The 21,836-nt window shown below is 41.0% G+C and overlaps 1 protein-coding gene across 13 annotated transcripts in view; it reads left to right on the top strand.

Moving 5' to 3' along the window:
* The window catches only part of DAB1 (DAB adaptor protein 1), a 444,762-nt gene that overhangs the window by 385,342 nt on the left and 37,584 nt on the right, over positions 1 to 21,836 (top strand). For all 13 annotated transcript variants that reach the window (XM_051625711.1, XM_051625710.1, XM_051625714.1 and 10 more), the window contains 2 exons: positions 4,983 to 5,122; positions 6,803 to 6,901. In XM_051625711.1, the coding sequence (XP_051481671.1) occupies positions 4,983 to 5,122; positions 6,803 to 6,901 (239 nt within the window). The remainder of the gene's footprint in view (positions 1 to 4,982; positions 5,123 to 6,802; positions 6,902 to 21,836) is intronic.

The raw sequence follows: 21,836 nt of genomic DNA, 5'->3' as shown, positions 1-21,836 counted from the left end.
TTGCCAGGAGCATGTTATTGACTTTGGTGATAATATCATTATATATTTTACAGTCGTAAAATCAAGAAATTCAGATTATGCCCTGAGGGCTTCACACATTTAAATAAAGGATACAGCCATTTCCAGGGCTATTGGTTTAGATTAGCGGGTGCTGTGAGGGGTGTGTATTGTGTTAGAAGAGCATACAGGGAAAGCAACAGTGTGCTTATTGCTGTGATACTTTGGTTTATTTTCTTTTTCTATTTATGAAATATGCTTACTTACAGATCCCCTGGGAGAATGAACAGTGTCTGCTCTAAATGTTAGCATATCAATACAGCGTTAGCTTGGTGCTCTGAGAGCCAAAATTAAGTGTAATCCTTGACTTGTCCCATGGGTCAGGATGAGTCTTCCTGAAACGCTCACCATGATACATGGTGCCTGGGAAGAAAACTTTAAGTGAGCTTCACTCTGCAAAGCTAACAGCATTATGTGGAGTCAGATAATCTAATGCAAACCTACATCTCCCTCTTGATGTCAAATTGAAGGCTGAATGGCAGCTGATGGGCTGCTCTGATGCTAACACCTTGGGAGCAGCTCCCTGAGCAGCTCCAGAGCCTGCTGATGATGGGTACAGCCTAGGAAGCAGCACCCCTTGTGCTCAGCTTGGGCTGCTCTGAACTGCATCTTCCAAAATAGCTGTGCTCCTCCTGGACTGTTTGCCAGTCTTGTCTCAGGACTGAATGCTGTTGAGGTACTTGTGTTGAGTATGTAGGGTTTTGGGTTCAGGTCTCTCTAAAGTTTGCTTTGTAGAATCTGGGTTTAATTAAGATAAATTGCCTCAAATAAGAACGATTGACTGTGTTAAAAACCTTCTTTGTTAATTTACAGCGTATTTACTGAGATGGATAAAAATACTTTAACACTGATCGTGCTGATGAGCCTCTCTCCTGTGCAGGCTCCCAAGCACATTGCATCACCCAGCTCTGGGGATTTATTGTTCTCTTAAAAGACTTTGGAATTCCAAGTGTAATGTCACAGTTTGGCAGCAAAGGTCATGTTTTCCCACTCAGGCAGGACTGTGGCTCCAGCTGGAACACATATGGCTTAAAGGTGAACAGTGACATCTATAGAAGTAGAGCCTCTGAGGATTATAACTCTATATGCTGCAAACAAAACATTTCTTTGCTTATGTCAACAGCAGCATGTTTTCTCATTAAAACTGATCACCTTTCTAAACTGATTTTGTATGACATTATTAGTGGGACTTTTTGGCTTTTGCATTTTTTCTTGGTTTTGGGGCACAAGAATGAAGTCACTTACAGTTTTGTTAATAATATGATCCCATTTTGGACTGCAAAAGGCTTGAGTTGTGAACAAGTGCTTGGGATATTTGTTTGCTTATTAGAAGATACTTATAAGAGCATTTTAGAGCAAACCACTGGAAAACACTCATTGGTCTTGAAGTTAAAAAAATTTAACTTAAAATCATTTTAGAATCACTTAGTGGTGCTAGTCCTCTGATGAGGAACACTGGGCAGATCCCCACCTGTGCAGGGTGTAGTGGACAATGGGTGCGAGCATCAGTTGCTCTCCTGGCATGGCTTTGGCAGCTGTGGTCTTCTCTGCACTCAGGAAATGCTAAAATGAGATCTCAGGAAAAGTGTCTTGTTGAAATAAGTGAAATAAGTCATTAAGCACATGCTTCTAATTGTGCTGGAGATTATGGTATATTAATGATTTGAGACTTGAAGCTTCAGTTTTCCATAAAATCTTCAAAGTTGGTTAATGAATGTCCCCCTTCCTGCCCTTGAGATATTATTTGTAGTTTGAGGAAGGTGAGCTGTGAGTGAAAGCCCCAAGTTGTGGCTTCTCATTATTCAAATAAAACAGATCCAGCAGTAAGCTCAGCCCCACATCCAGGATAATCCCTCTTCCTACAGGCTGGGACCAAGCACATGTGGAGGCAGGGGTGGCTGGAGAGCCGAGTGTGGGTCTCCATGGACAAAGGCAGGAGCTGGGAGAAGAAAAGATTGGCTCCATGTGTTACACAGGAAGAAAGGGGCAGCACTTTCCTGGTCAGGTTTCTGGCACAGGCACAGCTCTCACTGGTTCAATATTAGTCCTCACCCTCCTCTGAAGCTTAAGAATAATTACAGACTCGTAATTCAGGCATCTCTTATTTATGCTGTTTCAAACACAGAAAGAACCTTGTTCAAGAATTGTCATTAAAAAAACCTTTTTTAGTTTAATGATGAGTTTATGAGGGGCAGCTGAGGGAACTGGGGGTGTTTAGCCTGGAGGAAAGGAGGCTGAGGGAGAGACCTTCCTGCTCTCTGCAACTAGCTGAAAGGAGATTATAGTGAGGTGGGGATTGGCCTCTTCTTCCAAATAACAAGCGATAGAACAAGAGGAAATGGCCTCAGGTGCCAGGGGAGGTTTAGCTTGGATATTAGGAACAATTTCCTCACTAAAAGGGTTGTGAGGCCCTGGCACAAACTGCCCAGAGCAGTGGTGCAGTCACCATCCCTGGAGAGATTTAAAAGCCATATAGATGTGGTGCTGAGCGATGTGGTTTAGTGGTGGCCTTGGCAGTTCTGGGTTAATGGTTGGACTTGATGATCTGAAAGGTCTTTTCCAACCAAAATGATTCTGTGGATCTGAAATGCTGATGAGAGTCTGGATTATCTGCCTTCTAAGTGTCCAGTGTGCAAATGAAGTATCCCACTGCATAAATCACCCCTCATGAGCACTATAAAATTGACCACACTGACAGTGTCTGTCACACAGAACTTCTCCAAGTGGATAGAAATTTTTTTCAGTACAGGTTACAGCACCAAAATTTGGAAATAAAGTATGAGTATAGATGGAGGGAGATCTGGAGATACACAGAGAAATGGTGACTGTTGCAGAAGGCTGATTTATAGCATAGGGCAGTGTGTGTGTTCTCTTTGCTTTTGCAGGCGACATATGCTCTGGGGCTTTACGGATGAATTTGTAGTCTCTAGTAATTTTCAGTTTCCACCACAGTTTACAATATCCACATCATTTTCAGGTTGATGATTTTTCCCAGTCATTTATCCCCAAAGCACTTTATTGTACTTAATCTGGGTCATAATTGACATGGGACTTTGTGCATAAGCAAACAAAGCCATAAGTTGTGTTTGAATGGGCTATTAATGTCAAGGATTTAGTTATGTTCAGCAGAATAGCTTATAGCTTGGAATAAGTATAAATGTTCAAACAACTAAAAGAATGTGAGGTCTCTGTATCGTGACTCAGAGCCAGGAAAGACCCTTGAACACATACCTGCTTTCAGTATCACTATTAGGTAACAGCTGCCTTCTTCTGTAATTAAAATGTAGGGTTGAAAATTGTTGGCAAGGCAGCTTCTGGAACTGCATTTTGTTTACTGCAAATCAACAGGGTATCTTTGCAAGTATCAAAGACATAAGGAACAGTCCACTGGTTTTGTTGTACTTTGTCATGTCTCCAGATGTTCTCCCTCCTGCCCCACTCTGGAGCTGAAAGTGGAAAACGGTTTTTCATTGTTTTTGGCTGATGCTGCCAACAGCTGCCTTGGCATTTCCCTGAGTAATGAATGGTATTAGCACTACTTTGAGTTTCTGCTTTGTCATTTGTGTCTCATAGGATTTTTTTAAAAAATAAAATATGTGAGAGCAGATCTTCTGTATAGCTGTTCAGAAGCAGATTTTATTGATTTTTGGGTGCTTAAATTTAACCTTTCAAATAGAAATGAGCTTTGGAGAAAATTTGGGCCAAAATTCTCAAATGTCAGTGTCTAATACTAGATTCTTACTAGGGTTCCTTTATAGCAGGCTGCAGTTCTTTGTTCATTTCCTACAATAGTTAGAAGGATGGGTAAAATCTGCGACTAGAGCTCCTAGATGGTAATAATATACATTTTAGCAATGTCAGTTCATGTTTAGGTGAATTCTGTGGTGGAATCTGTTGGGTCCATGAAACTCTAAATTCTTTAATATCTCTCATTTTTGCCTTCTTCTTTGTGCCTGGGATGTTGTTTGTTTGGTTGCAGTTATTTACAGTTCACTGCTGGGGTTTGTTGTTTGGTTTTTTTTGAGATCCTAGCAAGAAATTCCAGAGACAGCTGCAAAATATATCTTTAATCAATTTTCGGAAGACTGGTTCCCTAACTAACATAATTCTTTCAGCTAAGGCACAGTATAAACTCTTCTGCAGCCTCTCAGGGAAAAAGTCTTCCTGACAAAACTGTTCCTTTCATGGATTGCTGTTGTGTTATCAGTGTGTGGTTCAGGCAAGTGTGAGCGTTGTAATTTATGTACATTGTTCCTATCAGCACTGTGCTATCTTGCCCCCTGATTGCTTTTTTATTAAGAAATGTCTTGTGCCATTTTTTTTAAACTTCTCAGGATGAGCCTGTGAGAGCTGATGTTGCTGGTTATATTTTTTCTGTCTATGTCTGTAAGCAGAACGAATAGAACAAGGAGACAGTAGGTCGGGGTTTTAGACCAGCAATATTCTATTGGCAAATAACATCATTTGGTTTTGCATCATTCAAATGGTAATAGTGTAAATGTTGCTGATAAAAGTCACGTAAGTCAGTGTGTGAGGAAATAGTGGCATGTTTCTCTTAGAGTTTTGTCTGCAAAATGAAGAATTCTCAAGTGTATTGGGATTAAAACAACCCGCACAGATCAGAAGTTTTCAGATCCGCGAGGTCTGATTCAGACTTATCTCTCATTTTTGTAAACCTAATTTGTGTGCAAATTTTGAGCAGAAGATGTGGTGTGGCAGCAATTCCCCTGTGAACTCATTTGAGGTAGCAAGGCCAAGAGGTTTTATTGAACTAGTGCTTTTCTTCTAATTGCATTTAAATGTTTGCCTGTTTCTGTGTTGGTGGTAGGAGTTGGGTCTAATTTGCCACTGAATTGCAAGTCTTCATTCATTGCTTTTCCTTTGCACTCATGCAGATTTCCTGGTTTCCCTTCTGTCTTTCCCAGGTCAGGATCGCAGTGAAGCCACTTTAATAAAGAGGTTTAAAGGTGACGGTGTCCGGTACAAAGCAAAACTGATTGGGATAGATGAGGTTTCTGCAGCACGAGGAGACAAGTTATGCCAAGACTCCATGATGAAGCTCAAGGTGCAGTGGAACTTTTAATGTTTAATGTTATGGAGTCCAGCGAGTTTCAGCTTGAACTTTTACTCATTCTCCTTTCATGACACTGAGGCACACTCTGGTTAATTATGTATTGAAATCAGTCAATTTTACATGAACTGCAGGCTGGTATTGCTTATTCCAGTTTAATTTTAATACGTTACCTCTGAGTTCAGTAGTTATTCATGATTGACACCGCAGCAATTTGTCCGCAAATTATAAACAACACATCTGCAAATTGAATAATTTTATTATGCAAAAGGGGAGGTGAACCACTATGAAGAAAAATGGTATGTCAGAACGTTGTATATGACAGTCCCAATCAGCTGCAGCCCTGCCTTTGACTGTTGTCTCCTGTTGGGGAAGGTGGGAAGGGATGAGTGACATTGTGGGGAGCAGGTAGGCTAATATAGGGGGGAACTGGTGTCCTCGCCGGGAGGACAAGGTCTTGCACCTATAATGGGAGGATTGATGGGTTAGAGAATCAGGAGGCAGTGTGCTGAGAGGACAGAGCATGCGAAGGTAAAGAGGAGTCCCTGTAGTTCTGGGAAAGAAAAGGAGCAGTGACAAACTCAGGAGAGCAGATAAAGTCTGAAAGCGCTAGTGGTGTAGGAGGGTAAACTTCCTGGAGCATGTGAGACATCTCTCTCCAGCTCAGTCTTTTCTTACGACCCTCAAGCTGCATGAGAGCTTTTTTTAGGAGCCATCCTTTATGTGGCCCTGGGGACTGGGGAAGAGCTGGGGTGCTTCAGAAGGAGGGAGAAGATGCATTTTTATTGAGTTCATTGTGGTCCATTGACTTCCCATCTGCCCTGCAGGGTTACAACCTTGGTCTAGGAGTAAACCTGTGGCAGTTTTTTCTCCTTTTTTTTTTTTTTTTTTCCTTCCAGCCCTCTACCAAGAGAGCTGATGGATTTCCCATTACTGTTTTGTTATTTAATTTTCATGTCTGTGCAATGGGAACAACAACCTTGTGAAGGTCTTAAAACATGAGGTGGTGCTTTTTTCATTTATTTACCAGTGCAGTTGATTACATTTTACCTTATTACAGTGTTACTGGTCAGAGCAGGCTCCTGAGAAGGTGGAAATAGAAGTTACTATTTTACTTACTCTGTGGGAGATGCGTATCAGCAAGTTCACTTATGAAGTAAAAGCCTGAGTTCAGGAAAAAAAACTAACCCTAACCCTCTATAGGAGTTTCTACAGCAGAGGTGTAGTTTGATTTTGAGGAGACTGTTCTTCTATAAAAACCTCCATTTGCTTATTCCAGATAAGTGTGCTTATGAAGTAAGCTAAGGTTGTTGGTATTTTTTTCCTTCACTGCTTCTTGTTTTTCCCTTGGGAAAGAAAAAAGAAAAGAATGCAGCTTATAGCTGGGAAAAGTGTGCTAGAAATGACCTTCAGCTTCCATGAAAACAAATTTCATGGAGGATTAGTTAGTGCAGGGGTTGGAAGTAGGAACACATTTGAAATGCTCTCTGGGCAGCATAAGGAGATGTGGTACCTTGAAAAAGGGAGGAAACCAAAAGTAAGAGGGGGGCAATTCTTGGAAATCCCATAAGTTTTCCTAGAAAAGTGGTGAGTTCTATACAAGCAAATCTTTGTTCTCTGCTGTGGCCCCTGGAAGAGCAATGAGACCATCCAACCTGTTATTTGTTTCAACAGGGAATTGTTGCTGCAGCTCGTTCGAAAGGAGAACATAAACAGAAAATCTTCTTAACAGTCTCCTTTGGGGGAATCAAAATCTTTGATGAAAAGACAGGGGTAAGTAAAATAATCACGTGATGGAACAAAATTGAATCTTTCAATGGATGTTTATTTGAAAGCATTTCCTAGCTGGGCAGTAATATCTTAGGAGTGGAAGCACACAGGAAGCATCTGACAAGCTTGATAAAGGGTTATCATATATCAGAGCAAGCCATTAGATGACTGAGGTGTAAAGTGTAGCATGGGGACATGGTTTGTTATAAAATCTTGTCCTGAATACTTCTGCAGAACCACTTCTTTGAGTACACAGATGCTCCTGGCGTCCATAAACACTCACAGTTCTGAGTCCAGAAAGTGGCAAGAAGGGATTTGTTTTCCTTCTGCCAGATAAAGAATTGCTTCTTGGAAATAGCAGCTCACTGTTTGCGGAAGACTTTAGCAGTCTGTGTTGCAGACTGATGTCTGTGCCCGTATGGATTTTCTCAGCCAACCTGGGCCCAACTGCACCAGTCCTCTGGGTCCTGCTTGAGACTCCTCAGCAGTATCAAGGGACTTCTTAGAGTCTAATGACAAGGATGAGAGGTTAGGATTGTCTGGGGTTGGGCCCCTTCTGTCATGGGAAGGTGATGGGGAAGAAAACGAGCTGTGGGAAACTTCAGGAGAGTGAAACTTATTTTCCCCACTGATGCTTGAGATAGAGAGGAAGGGCACTGGGAGCTGGGGAACTCCTGGGAGCAGCACACACTTAGTGGGGCTTGCCCTGGAGATGTCCCAGGAGAATCCTAAGAATTTCTATCAGGTCCATAACTCTACATGACTGCAGTTGTAGTCCCCATCATGTGATGCACTCCTTGTTGGCAGCAATGATGATCTTCTGTCAGGTATGCAGGGACCATAAGAATCAGAGCTTTTATGTCATGAAAAGTAGAAAAAAAAACATATTATATGGAATTGGAAGTCAAATGAAAGCTTGAAGTTGCTGTGTGAGGCTGCCCAGCAGCAACTCATCCTGTAGCATCTGGTCAAGGATGTTGCAGGAAACTTCCATGCCTTAAGCAGTTTTTGCCACAGCAATATCATGTTTGATTTTTTAAATTGCTTTGAAAGAAGAAACTGAAGCAAAACATTATACTACTTAGATGTAAAGCAACAACACAAACTGTTTTAATCCTAATTAAGAAGATTTTTACAGCAGTTTAAGCTCTGCCTTGAATTTTAAAAGGCTCTTGATTTAATCTTTTGAAAGATTAACTATTTAACATGGTGCCAGAAATAAAACCCTACTGATGATAGATGAAATTATCTTTGCCAGTTAATTTATATTATTAGAAAATCAATGTCATTGAGCTCACTGATACAGAATACAAGTAGTTAGTAATGAAAAGCTCATTTGGAATGTGTTGTGTACAGCATGAGTAAAGTATTCATACAAAAGCAGTGTTTAAGGGAATGTTGCTGAAGTTACAGCCTGTGCTCAGAAGATTGTAAAAGGATTAGGGCTGCCAGTGCATTCCTGGCTGGGACCCTGTCATAGTTAGTAGAGTAGTGCTTAATTCTGAGATGACAAACCTTTTACTGGCCAGAGACTACCAGCTTCATTCAGTGTGCAGAGCAGAGTATCATACACTGAACAATATGGCAATATTTTGTTTCCTTTTTCGTCTGCACTGAGGCCACAGGTGCTTTCCTAGGGCACAAGTCTATTTCAGGGGAAAAGAAGGAAGAAGATGAAGACAGAGACTTGTCCTGTCCTTTGACAGGACTTGTCTCCGAGTGTTTCACAAACATAGGATTTATTTTCATAAAATAAAGAGGGAAGAGGGGATGCTGTTTGAAACAGAAGTGTGGCTGAGCCAAATTGCCTTTCCTTGCAGCATCCTGCACACTCTCCTATCTGCAGCTACTGGGGGGGAGACATGAGAACAAGTCTCCTTCATTTCATAACTCTTGACACCCTGTCTTCTAAATCTGGTGTAACCCTATCATCCTTATAGTAACCCTGTCACTCACTCACCGAGGCTTAGGCTGAAGCTTTCAAATCCACCTTCCAGATGTCTGTCCCTGAGCTGCTGGAGTGATAGGAGTACTGAGTTGTCTTTCTTGAAACAGGACTGTGACAGAGTCATGTGAGGAGCTTTCAACACCACTTCTTTACATGTTTTTTTTTTCTGAAAGCAGGAGAATCGTGCCAAGCTTTTGAAGCCTGTGTGCATTAACTCCTCTTCCAGTTCTTAACAGCCACCATCACTCTGGTTTTTTCCCAAGCCTGGGTCTCTCCATGTCCCAAAGTTTCATATCCTTGATCCACTCTTCTCATTCAGCCTGTCCCTGCTTCCCCAAAGCTGCAGTTCCCAACTCATTCCTGTGCCTTCTGGTAGTCACATGCAATCTCAACATCTGAAATACACTCAGTTACAGGTCATGGACAGACCTCACTTACTTTTTCTTTGGGAAGGTTTTTTATTTCTCCTGTGTGTCCTTTCTTAATTTTTATCATTGGCTATTGCTATCATGTCTGCCACAGTGGCAGTCTGATGGGATAGAGAAGAGAAAAAAGCTCCTGAAAAAAAATGGAGGCTTGTGTATGTTTGGTAGCTTGTAGGCTACTATTGGATTTTAATTTATCACAATAAAAAATCAATTTGTAGCTCAAAACTAGCAAATTTTTTAAAATTGACAGTGTCATAGCTGACTTCATACAGATGATTTAGGGGTATTGCTCCATAATTCATTACAGATGAAGGGCTGTAGTTGGGTTGCTACTGAAAATGATAAGCAAAGCTTTTCCCTCCTGTACTTTATAGCTCTCTTTAATATGTTCCAGACCTAAAATTCATCAAAAAGTATTGATTTTAATAATGCTATTATTACAGCCATCAGGAATTCTGCCCTTTGAGTAAATTTATCCATGAAAGAGATTAGGTTGAAGGTTGGCATATCATTTGGGAAGAATTTATCTTACCAAGAAAAATACGAGAAGGATTTACTGTGAGTTTGCAGTGTAGATGTGATACAATTTAGTTCAGCTATAGCACTGCAGTAGAAATAATAACACTCCTGTCTTATATCTCATTGTTCTCTTCCATGGATTAGTCTAAATAGGTCCCTTCATACCACTTTTCAAATATTTGTCAATGTATTTACAATGTCATAGGAGGGCCCTGCAACCCTATAATGTACATGTGCTATTTTAAGCACTCAGCCCCAACAGTAGCTGTATTGTTGTATGTAAGTTGTATTTAATTTTAACTAACAGTATGTTCTCCCGTTCTATGCTGAAAATTGTCATTGCAGATGGGTTTTGACCCTATTTTATCTTAGAAATGTGCCTTTTTTGTCTGCTATTACTGGTTGGCCATCCATCCCACTTCCCTTCTCCAGAATGTTTACCAGATCTCTACCTCACCTGATGGAAATACTTTAGTTTTTAATTAACATTAAAAAAATCTACCACAATTATTACTAAACCCAGACTTTTTCTACCTAGTGCCACATCAGAGGTTTCATGGCTGCACATTGTATAGAAATATTTTTTTGTTCTGTCATACTCCCCCTGGATCCTGGTGACCTCTCAGGATGGCATCTTTCAGACATAGGGAAGCACGAGCTGCAATGTATTCCTCACTGGTAGACTTCCATGGAAGTTCTTCTGTATTTTCAAAGCATGGCCTCTAGAAGGCAAAAATGCAAATAGTTGCATTATGCTATTTAATATTTGGCTTTTCAGGGTGGAATTTAGGGGTTAATGTGTTCCTTAGAAAGGGACAAAATCCATAACTCTCGATATAGCAGGATATGCAAAAATTTTAAGGGACCATCATTGTTCATTAGCTATTTATGAGTATTATTTTCTTAATCACACATATCAGGCTATCTCTGTGATAGCTTAGTAATGCTTCATTAGATGTGTGTGACTAATATGGTCTCCATAAAGAGGCTGTAATTGTCTCATTGTTTATTTATGTAACAATAAATCTTTGTTTACTGTAGGTTACTTTCCAAAATGTATTTAAAAATGATAATAAATTCTGTAAAATACTTGGGGAAACATTTCCATCTACATTCATGTAATGAGGTATACTTTTAAACCCATGTTCTTTCTAATTACAAAATCCTGTTGACTTAAATGGAAAACCCAGACACTGTGAAGGAGAAATAAGATGAAAGCAAATTAAAAAAAAATGCCTGTTTGGCTTCAAGTAAAGAAATCATTCTGTTAAAGAAAACTTTTGTATCAGCTTGTGGATATACAAATTGCCAGAATATACTGCCATATAAATCTGTGAGCTGTGATTGTATATAAAATCACCTAGGTTCTACAGTTATACAAAAAACCATGATGTCCTATATCAGTATCTCATTTATTTGTCAGGAATGCCATAAGGAGATGGATTGTAACCCAGTTGATGAAGATGACAGCCCCTTCACCAATTTTTCTTACACTGTCGTATGCAGCACTCAAAGAGGGAGTTTCATTTGCCTTGTCTGTTACATACTTTGGAGGGATGCACCAGTCTTTCAGAGATGTTGGCCCATATCTTTATGAAGATACAGGGCTTGGGTAGAGCCTGTGGGAGTATAACATTTCTAGGAATACTGAGAGAGTCTGATTGGGTTACAGTGCTGCAGAGGAGTATTGCAGCATGGTACTCGTGGTTGGTGAATTTAATCCATAGCCATTTTCTTCAGGTTGTCAGGATGAAATCCAGGAAGGAAAACTGTATATAGGAATAGATAAACGTATAAATAAATATATATAAATGGGGCATTCGGGAAAGCTGTGGAGGGACTTTTTTATAAAGGGTTATGCAGTGAGAGGACAAGGGATAATGGATTAAAACTTCAAGAGGGAAGATTTAGATTAGACATTAGGAGGAAATTCTTCACTGTGAGGGTGGTGAGACACTGGAATATGGTTGCCCAGGGAGGTTGTGGAAGCCCCATCCCTGGAGGTGTTCAAGGCCAGGTTGGATGGGGCTTGGAGCAACCTGATCTAGTGGGAGGTGTCCCTGCTCATGCAGGGGGGTTGAACTAGATGATCTTTAAGGTCCCTTCCAACCCAAACGATTCTATGATTCTATTTTATATATATTTTATATAAATATATATGTTACTCTAACCATTATTATTTTGGGAGGATTGTGTGTCTCTCCTGCAGAGCAGGTTTTGCCTGCCCGAGAAGGTGAAAAGCACCTTCTGTTCTGTGAGGGGAGACCAGACCTTACCTGTAGCATTTTGTACAAAAATTTTAATTTTCTTTTTCATACTGGCCACAAAACTAGCAGTTGTTCTTCTACTTTAAGTCTTGATGATATCCACATAAATGACACATACAGTGGGTGGTTATAATCCTGTTGGACTCAGATTGCTCTCTTTTAGTGAGATAATGTTACAGCTGTGATATGATCCAGCCACTGTCTACATCTTGCCCACCTTCCTAACCTTTTAAGCTCTCTTGACCTTACAATGCACAGCTTTTTCAAAGTTGTTGGTAAGGCTTCTAGAAAGTATTTTCCAGGTTGTTCTGAGACTTTATCAGATTTGTGCTGATAACCCCTGGATTTGCTGCTCTTCTCCATTTGATGCAAATGATGGTGTTAATTATGCTGATAGATTGCTGACAGGACAGCTAAACTTGGCTGAAACAAAATTTTAGCAAGATGAAAATTCTCATCATTGGCAGAAGAAACCTCACTTAAAATGTACCAAAGGTACTTCTTGACATTACTGGAAATCTGTTGGTTCTGGCATCTTTGACCAGAAATCAAGGTACAATTATGGATCTGTAGTTATTTCATGAGGCACATGTGCTGGAGCAGATGAAATGTCAAACTGTCAAGTCTCTATCACTGAGTGTCTCTGAATATTTAAAAATAGAAATAAAAGAAGGAATTAATTTTATCTGCTCTCTACTCACTCTGCAGTGAGCAGGAGAGATGGTGTGATTAGTTCACTGAATTGTTGTGTTGGCCAGAGCATGGTTTTGGCCAGGATGTTGTTAATGGTCCCTGCTAGGGGTTTCTTCCAGCTCTAGGCCAGAAGCTCACAGAGATGTGTTTCTTTGAAACAGGTCTTCACAGAGTTCCTGCAGGTCTCTTCACGGTTGATCTCAGGTGCAGCTCTTCTTTAGCACCATTAACTTATCAGCTGATGTTGAGTAAAGTCTTTCCCCCTGGCCTCCCTGACTCTTGTCTCTGGATTTTATTCCTGTGTTTCTAATTTCTTCTTCTCTCTGCAGCAGTTTTCATCTGGGATTTTCTGAGTGCTCTGTCCTTGATCTCTTTTTCTTGTCCTGATAGGATTTTTATCAGAGTTACTTCATTTGCAAATATTAATTTGGTTTTGGGGTCATCCCAAATGATGTCAGCCCTGTCTCCTTCTGTTCTAATCTTGACCTGTCTCTCCAGCCCTCTCCTTACACATTTAGCCATCAGCTTGGGCTTAATGTGGCTAAACCAGGACTTTTAATCCTGACTCCCAAAGGTCTTTCTCTGACCTCCTTTTCTCCAGGTGCTGAAGAAAATACCAGCATCATCTATTATTCAGCCACATAAACTCAGCAGCCTTTTTGACTCAGCCTTGTTTTCTTTCCTTTGTCACATCCAGGGTAACTCCAGATCTTGCAGATTCTTCCTAACTGCTCTGAAATCCAGCATTTATTGTCATACTTCCAGTTAAAACCCAGTCCTGCCTCTCTTCATCTTGTCTCCATTGTTATCCTTTTCTTTGTCCTTGACAGATGTGACTTTTATTTTTTAAATCCCCTGCCAAGATTGCTGTCTCAGCTTATTCCTTTGATCGTGCTACGCTTCTCTTTGCATTCCTGTGTGGAATCTGCCTTCACCATTTCATCATCCTGTAGCCTGACTTTGTTTCCCAGGCTCTTCATGGCTGTCTTTACTCTTCATCCATTTTCAAGGAGCCATTCCACAGAACCAACTTTCATAATTCATTTCTGCAGTTGTCAAATAAATGATGCTGAGCCTCGTCCCATCATAGTTCAGAGGATTTCTTTGTGCGTTCCTGCAGCACCCCCTTGTTTGTTCTTCAAGTCCCTCCTTAAAACACTCCCATGCCAGAAACCTGATAGACTCAATGGTGCTGGGACTGCTGGTACCCTTGTGATCACAAGCTGTCATGCAGAGCTGTGTTGCCTTTTGCAATCACCCTCTTGTCAGTTGCCTACCATAAGCACAGCCCATCTCTATCCAGCCCATGAAATCATTCTTCTGGCCATCTGTTGTTTCTGTTGTGGCCTTACAGAGTTGTGGCTTGGTTACAGAGGTCAAATCAGCCATGTTTTCTACTGTGTCAGCCTGGCTTTTCAGGTGTGAACCACCCTCTGAGTACTCACCCAGGAAGACAGGACAGAGAAGCAATGGAGGACATCTACCAGGGCAGAGAGTGGATGGCTTCTTCATGTCCAAAGGTTTATAAGGAGGAGCTACTGCAGTCATGTGTTTCAGAGATGTTCCAAGGGACATCTGACCCTTAGCTTTCAATGGTTGGAATTGGAATATAAACTCTCTGGGATTACCTTTTAATTCAGTTTTTTGAATCCGAATTATCCATTTATAGAATCTTTTTGTAGGAAACGTTGGGTCTTAACCATGCTGAGGACTTCTCAGGACTGCAGTGCTAACAGTATTACCTAATAACAACAAAGAGCATCCTGAAAAACATCTCAGTCAAATTTTGGATGTACGTTTGGAACTGGTGGCACCTGTGGCTTTTTTACGTGTTGCAGGACTTGAGTTCATTGTCTACAGCTTCTGCCTGGGAAAGATCCCTCTGGCTGACTGAGATTCTTGCCCTCATACTTGGCAGTTTCTTGTCTTTCTGCCTGTAAATATGAATAGTAAGACATGGTATTTACTGTTCTACACACAATAAATGTCTAATTGGAATGTGGCAGAGTAGGGGACTAAAAAACTGTTATTCTTACAAGATTTTTATAATCTTCTGATTCTTCAAAAAGGAAACAATAACACCGTTTCATAAATAACATTTAACAGCAAAACGTAAATGTCAGAAGCATCTGTACTTCCATAATTACATCCCTTATTGACTATTGTAATTCATTTCTTACTGGCCTTCCAAGCTGTGCCCTACAGAGTTTGGATAGTTCAGAGTGCTCCCCTGGGATTTTTAATAGCCACAAGCTCATAGAGATCCATTTTATAGATGCTCAGTTTGCTGCATGAAGATTGTAAAAGACTTATGTATTGTGACAGTTTTCTCTGCATGTGTGTGTGGGGGGAAAGATCCCAAAGGCAAAACTCGGGTGTGATTTTGCACATTTGGGATTAGGAGCTTTGGTTTGAACCTTACATCTTGCCTCCTAACACTTGGCACACAGAGGAAGGCTGAAATTTCTGTCCTTCTCATCTGGAAACGCTCTGATCTACAGCCCAGTTCAACCTCCTTGTAGTAAGCATCCGCAGGAACTGCCTTGTGATATTTCTGACACTAATTGGCATATAGAGAAAATAAAGCTATTCCAGACCTTTTATCCAAAGTTAAATAATTTGTAGGAATTTGTTGTCATCGTATTTTTTTGGTGTGAAAAGGGTAAAAATCAGATTGCTTTCAAAAAGGCAGAAAACAAGATTTTATTACTTCAGTGATGGTCTCATTTAGCTGTTTGTGGCCTCCTGATGTTTAAGCCAAGCATCCCAGGATGGATTTTTGAAAGGGAAGTGCTGCTACCTGCAGTGTGTATTATGGTATGGAGACCCTCACTTATAGGCATATTCCCTGTTTCCATTTGGCCTCCCTGGTATATGGGGTATATCTGTCTGTAGAGCTGTTGGAGTAAAAATTACGATGTAAACACTTCTGAGATCATGTGGCTTTAATTCTTGGTATGCTTAAGCAGGATTTGGGGTGAATTTTACTAAAACCTTGAAAGTCAACTTCCAGTTGTAAAAAAGTTTTGTTATTATTTATCCCATTATACAGTGGAGCTGCACTTCATCCCTCCACTGATGTGGAGGCTGAGTGCTGAGCAGTGCTGGGAGTGAAGTAATGAGGGAGTTCAGTTTTGATTAGGAAAAGGATGTGTTGTCCCACTAGTTGTAGAGCTATATTGGGTTTTTTTTCTTGCCTATAACCCCTAGATTTTAATCAGATAAATAAATTAGGCTATGAAAGCCACATTGCAGTGCCACTGTCTCCAGCTGTGATGTTTCCTAATAGAAGAGCACCCAAAACAGAGTTGCTCAGAGTGAGGGAGTTATTTGCAAGTACTTGTATTTTTAAGCCAGGTTAATGCATTAGAAAAATGAAAGAAAAAACAGTAGAAAAAAATCAGGCCCATTTTCAGCACACACAGAATTATCATGGCTGGATTTCAACTGGTCAGGAAAGGATACTTAGCAAGGGAAATGCTGACATAATGACAGCACAGGCAGCTGAGATGTGCTGAAACCTCCCTGGAGAGCAGTGGGGACCTTCAGCAGGTGCCAGCACAGAAAGTTACATCTTCCTCTGAAAGCTGCTTCTCCTTCCTCTTGGAGATGCCTGGGCAGCATTATGCCCCAGGTATGCTGGTGATTTTCCTCCCTGTTCAGAGCATTTTACCTGGTGGACTGCTCTGCAATTTTCTGTTTGCCCTGGTAATAGCAATGCTACCAACCATGCTTCTGAATTCCTGTACTAACTTATGGGCTGTTAAACCTCAGCTACTGCTGGGGTCGGATGCAAGGGAGGCAGGGGAACTTTGCCATCAGTGTGATGGGAGAGGGAAACTACTAGGAGGTTTACTTTTAGAGGGACCTGGAGTTTGCAGGATCATAGTAATGGATCTCTATTGGCAATAAAATCAGTGGATGATGTTCTGCCTACAGCAACATGTTCATGTTTACAAGGAAGATAGCAAGAGCTTTGTTCAATATGATAGTCCAGAGGGACAGGTAAATGCCTTTTCTTCCACTTACTCTGTGTAATAAGGGGCCTGAGGAAGGAGAAGAGGAGGAAAGACAGTGATTTCCACTGGATCCTCTTATTTGTTACCCAGCACAAAGAACTGGTTTTACCCCCATCTGTCAGTTGAATAAATAACATATTTCAGATACCAGTAGATCTTTGCTTAATATATAAATAAGTGATCATAAAAGTTGTCTTCTTAAATGCAGTAATTGTGCTCACAACCTCTGGTTACACGCTGTATGCTCAGCCTGCAGGCAGCCACGTGTGGCAGAGCCAAAGGGCTGGAACAGCATCTCTCCCACTGTGCTACCCAGCACCTGCTGGTAATCATGGGAAGTCCCTAAATTGTAGCACTCTTCTAGAAGAAGCAGCATTTAATGGACTGTAGCTATCTCTGCTTTTAATATCTTTTAATCCTTTGTGGTTCCCATCCTATTTCTGAATCGTTGTACTTTCAGCGAAGCAAGCAGCCACGTTCCTGCAGACATTAAAGGGAGTGCTGTGAAGTAGGTGAGGCAGAGCACTAATTAATTTGAGTGCCTTGACATTTAAAGCAAATGAGAAGTCTTGAGTATCTGCAAATACTGCATGTGGCTCCTAGCCCCTGCTCTACATAGCTCTGAGTATTCTTTTTTTTCATTTTAGGTAGTCAAAATATGGATATAAATTCAATTTTCTTGATTCTATCCTTGCTTTTTAAAAGGCTGAGTTGGTTTGTAGAAGATTTTAGAGCCTTCTGGGGTCTTTAAATAGCCAGATGTGCACCTGTGAATAATACAGGAATTTGGAAGTGTTTTAAAGTGTAAAGCAGGTGAGAGTGGCACCTGTACATGTATAAGGCTGAGTGCTGAGCAGTGCTGGGAGTGAAGTAATGAGGGAGTTCAGTTTTGATTAGGAAAAGGAGAAGACCTGCTGTGCACAGGAGTTGTAAAGGGTGGGGGAGAACTAAAGGAACAAGTAATAGAAAACAAGCCAGCATCCATCCATCAAAGCTATGAAGGGCTCTACTGAGTGCATTTAAGTGAAAGGTGGGGGCAGCACCGCCCGACAGCTTTTCTGAAAGGCAAACCCTGTGTGGCACCCACTGCCAGGACAGAAGAGCAAGGCAGGGAGAGAGAACAGCAAGTATGGTAGAGTTATGCTCTCTGCTGGGCCAGGTCTGTGTGCAGACTGATCAATGTTTGCTTTTGAAGATTTCAGTTAGCAGAAGACTAAACCCAAGTATTCGGCCTGCTTTACATGAAAATGAGCAGAGAAGAAACAACTCTGAGCATTAAAATGCCCAAATGGGAGCTTTAGGGCTCCCTTTTGGAAGGGGCCAGGGCAGAACCTACTGATTCCCTCCATTGCCCGAGTTGAAATGTAGAACTATTGTCACACCATGTGCCAAGCACCTACTGAGTGTGTTGTTAGAAATTCCTACTTTGTGATAATGCTGGGGAAAAAACCCACCAAAATTAAGCAGAAAAGGTCTTGCAAATTCTTTGTTCTTTTTCAGCATCTCTTTGAGGTTTGCCTTTTACATTTTATTTTAGTCTTATCTTAGGGCTCAAGTACTGCACACACTTGGCATGCTGTGGATTCTTTATATCCTAGGTTAAGTGTCTGTTGTGGGACCTGAGCACATGAAGGAGTGGCACATGTGTAGGATTATCTGATGTTTGGTTATATGTGCAACTGGAACTCAAAGGAAAAGGTTTCCTCTCTTTTTCTGTAGGAAGACTGAAAATAAAATGGCATGATCTTTATGATGAGGATAGGTAATTATTGATACTTTTTCTGAATTGTAAAGCCCATTGCTCCAGAGTTACCTTTAGCTAAACTGCAGGTGCAGAGAGTCCATCAGCAGCCTTCAGGTTGTTCAGTGATTGCACACCTCCAGCTATGGAATGGTCTGAGGTCTGAAAACGTTGATAGAGGTTGTTCCTTAGTCTTTTCAAAGAGTTGGCCATCACCTCACAGGCCAATTCTGCTTTGGGAAGAATACCAGCACTTTAGATGACTCTGCTGGGAGTCAGGAGGATTTCTCTTGATAATGTATTTTGCATAATGCAGTAGTTGAAAGAGCCCCCAGGATGGAAGCTTTGCCTGTTTATTTTATAGGAAAGATAAATCCAAGTGATTTAGGCAAACTGATGTATGTGGTTGGGGACAATACAGGATATTTCCTTTACTTGTATATTTATATGCTGGCCACTAGAAAATTAAGCCATTAGAGATTAAGGGTTAAACTGAGTAGATTTTGTCCATATAAATGTTCTATACATGGGTATAGAACATGGGTAGGATTTCTTGCTAGTATATTTTGGCTTATGTCTGATTATGAGATCACTTCTGTATTTGAAAGATATAAAACATTGTGTTGGGTGAACTTCTCTATTTTTTTTGCCTTCATTTTCAATTGGCTCCTGAACATGAAGTACTAGTTATACACAGGTGGTGAATTTGTAGAGTCCTTCTCTATTCTTGTTCTTCTTTGTACATGTGCTTTCCCTGAGCCCCCTTTAAAGTCTTATTAAATTGATATGAGTATCTGGGAGACAGATTGACAAATGTAAAATAAATCCCTCTTGTCCCTTTCCCCTCTTATGGAGAAGTTTGCAACATTATGGAAGAAGAATTATGGTTAAAGAAAGTTGCTGTTTGGTGACTGTTGGGTGCAACTCAAAATTTAGTATTGGAGTATGGGGGGCTTTTTTTGGTCTTTGCAAGCTCTGCTTTCTTGGGTTTGCAAAGCAAATCAAGAATTGGAGGCTGGTTTTCACTGATGAGCTTTTCAAACCACAGGCTAGAACAAGAGGGTGGGTCATAATGCTTATTGAATCTGAAGCAGTTGAGATCTGAGACAGTTAAAACCAAAAATTGCCTCCAAAGCCCCTAGGAGTTGTATGAAGAAATTTCTTTTGCTGTTCATGTAGATTGAAAGCATTTCAGGAGGTGAGGAATATTGGTGAAAAGGAAAAAAGTGCCTTGTAAAATTAAAGTCTTCTCAAAAGACCTTCACAGGCTGTAAAGATGAAGGCAATAAAAATATCGAGAGATTCAGTGATGCTGTAACAAATTGTCTCATTGAACATTGTGCTCCCTCAAATTGAAGATTTAATTTATGTGGGTCTTACAAGCTTCAGAGTATATCAGGAAGAAATCCAAGGCATGGTCAGAGGTGTCACTCCATGTAGGCTGTATCCAAGCTTTGGCTTGAGAGTGGAGAGGCAATACTGGCATATTTATGGCTATTTTGATCTACTGCCCATTTTGCAGAAGGTGATGAGGTGGTTACTAAGGGGGAATACCCTTGGGATAGATTTGTTACAGCCCTGGAAACCCAGCAGTGGCCACCAGGCAGCTGCCATCCCAAAGAATAGAATGACATCCTTTTAGGCAGGTACTGTTACGTGTACACCACACAGAGGTAGTAAAATGGCAAGGTGACACAATGTGTAATAGCCTATATGCAGCCCCATATGGTTGCTGTGTAGGGCCGTGTTGCATTCCTGAGCTGATTATGACCTAGTAGGGCCAAACCCTTCTTTATTTTAACCATCCTGATAAATCAATGACTGTGTCTGATGCAGAAACAATAAGAAAATAGTATGAGACTCATGGGAGGTTCAGCATCAATGGCTCTAGTTTAGAACATTTGTTTTTCCAAAGTTCTGTGAAAATGTTTCCTTGTCCTTTAGAATTATTTTTTTGTGTGTCCTGAAGCAGTATTTGCAAGTACATATTTAAAATAGAATTTGGGATTAACAGTAATTGGACATGGCTTTTCAATTTAGCTAGCTACTTTCTCTCCTGGTACAATAAAAAATTGAAAAGCCTTTGAAGGGAAGATAGGAATTGGCCATGTGTGCGTTCCAGTTTTGTTTTGTTCCTTTCACAAGTTCATATATCTAATAAATGTATCTTCTGCATGAGCAACTTAGCATTTGCTTCCTAAGACAATGAACAATAACTAACTTCATGTCTGGTCTTTGTCAGACATTATTACAAATTATGAGCGCCAGCCAGAAGTTTATTACTTTTGTGGTGTTCTCTTTCACAAATTAGGTTCTTGGAGCATCCAGCCAGCTCATTGTCATAGCTCCATTCATCACAATTAGATGGCTGCACTGGCCAAGTTAAGTCCTGCTGACTTAATTGGCTGTGGGTGTGTGCTGGGTGGGGACAGCTCCTGGCCACCTGAGAGCACCCCTGTGTTGTAGTCTTCTGAAACATGCAGGGCTTGATTTCCTGATGTGCTGCTGAGCAGATACAATGTGAGTTGGAGTACAGGGCACTTGCAGGTAGAGAGCAGCAGCATGACTGAAACTGTAGTCCAGAGAGTTATTTCGCTAGGAATCCATGAAGGATTGTGCAGTTTGGTGGGTGGCTTTGATGACCGGGGAGCTTTATGTGACACGCAGAATGTATTCTTGCTTATTCATATGTAATGGGAGTGAATAGGCAGGAGTAGAAATGTAGAGGGTGCCTGGGCCACATCTGGCAGCCCCATCCCAGGACTGACAGTGGGAATTCCAACAGCAGAGCTGTCACCTGTCTGAAAACAGGCTCACTCCCTGTGTAGTCACTTGGGGTGAAAGGCTGTGCAGTTTAAATCCCTATGAAACTTGTCCCTGTAGATACAATATCCTGTGCTACATGCCTCCTGCTTTCTGTGGGGCAGCTTTTATAGGAGGCTTTGCAGCTTGCAGGATGGTTTTTGTTGTGGCTCTTAACACTGTGCCCCAGGCTCCACTAAATAGACAACCTCATTAAAAGAGAAATAGCAATAGTAAAGCAGTGACTTTCTCGTGCCATCTAACTCACACATTTGACATGATCGCTGGACCCTCCAAGTACTTAATTGATTGACTTAATTGATTTAGTGGCACTGGAGGCTACAGCATGGAAATAAAGGGGCAAGATGAGGATAAGGGGCGAAAAAATTTATGATAGGTGCCAAGCTGCCTGAGGGAAATGAGAAATGCTACAGATCTCAGAGGCAACTAAATCAATTCAATGTGATGTTCAGGGAGCAACCTGGGGCAAGAGGAGAAGTGGGGGATAGGATGGAAAGAAG

This window comes from Apus apus, chromosome 7 (genome assembly GCF_020740795.1).
Source record: "Apus apus isolate bApuApu2 chromosome 7, bApuApu2.pri.cur, whole genome shotgun sequence".
NCBI lineage: Eukaryota > Metazoa > Chordata > Aves > Apodiformes > Apodidae > Apus > Apus apus.
This window is presented reverse-complemented; position numbering and strand designations above follow the sequence as displayed.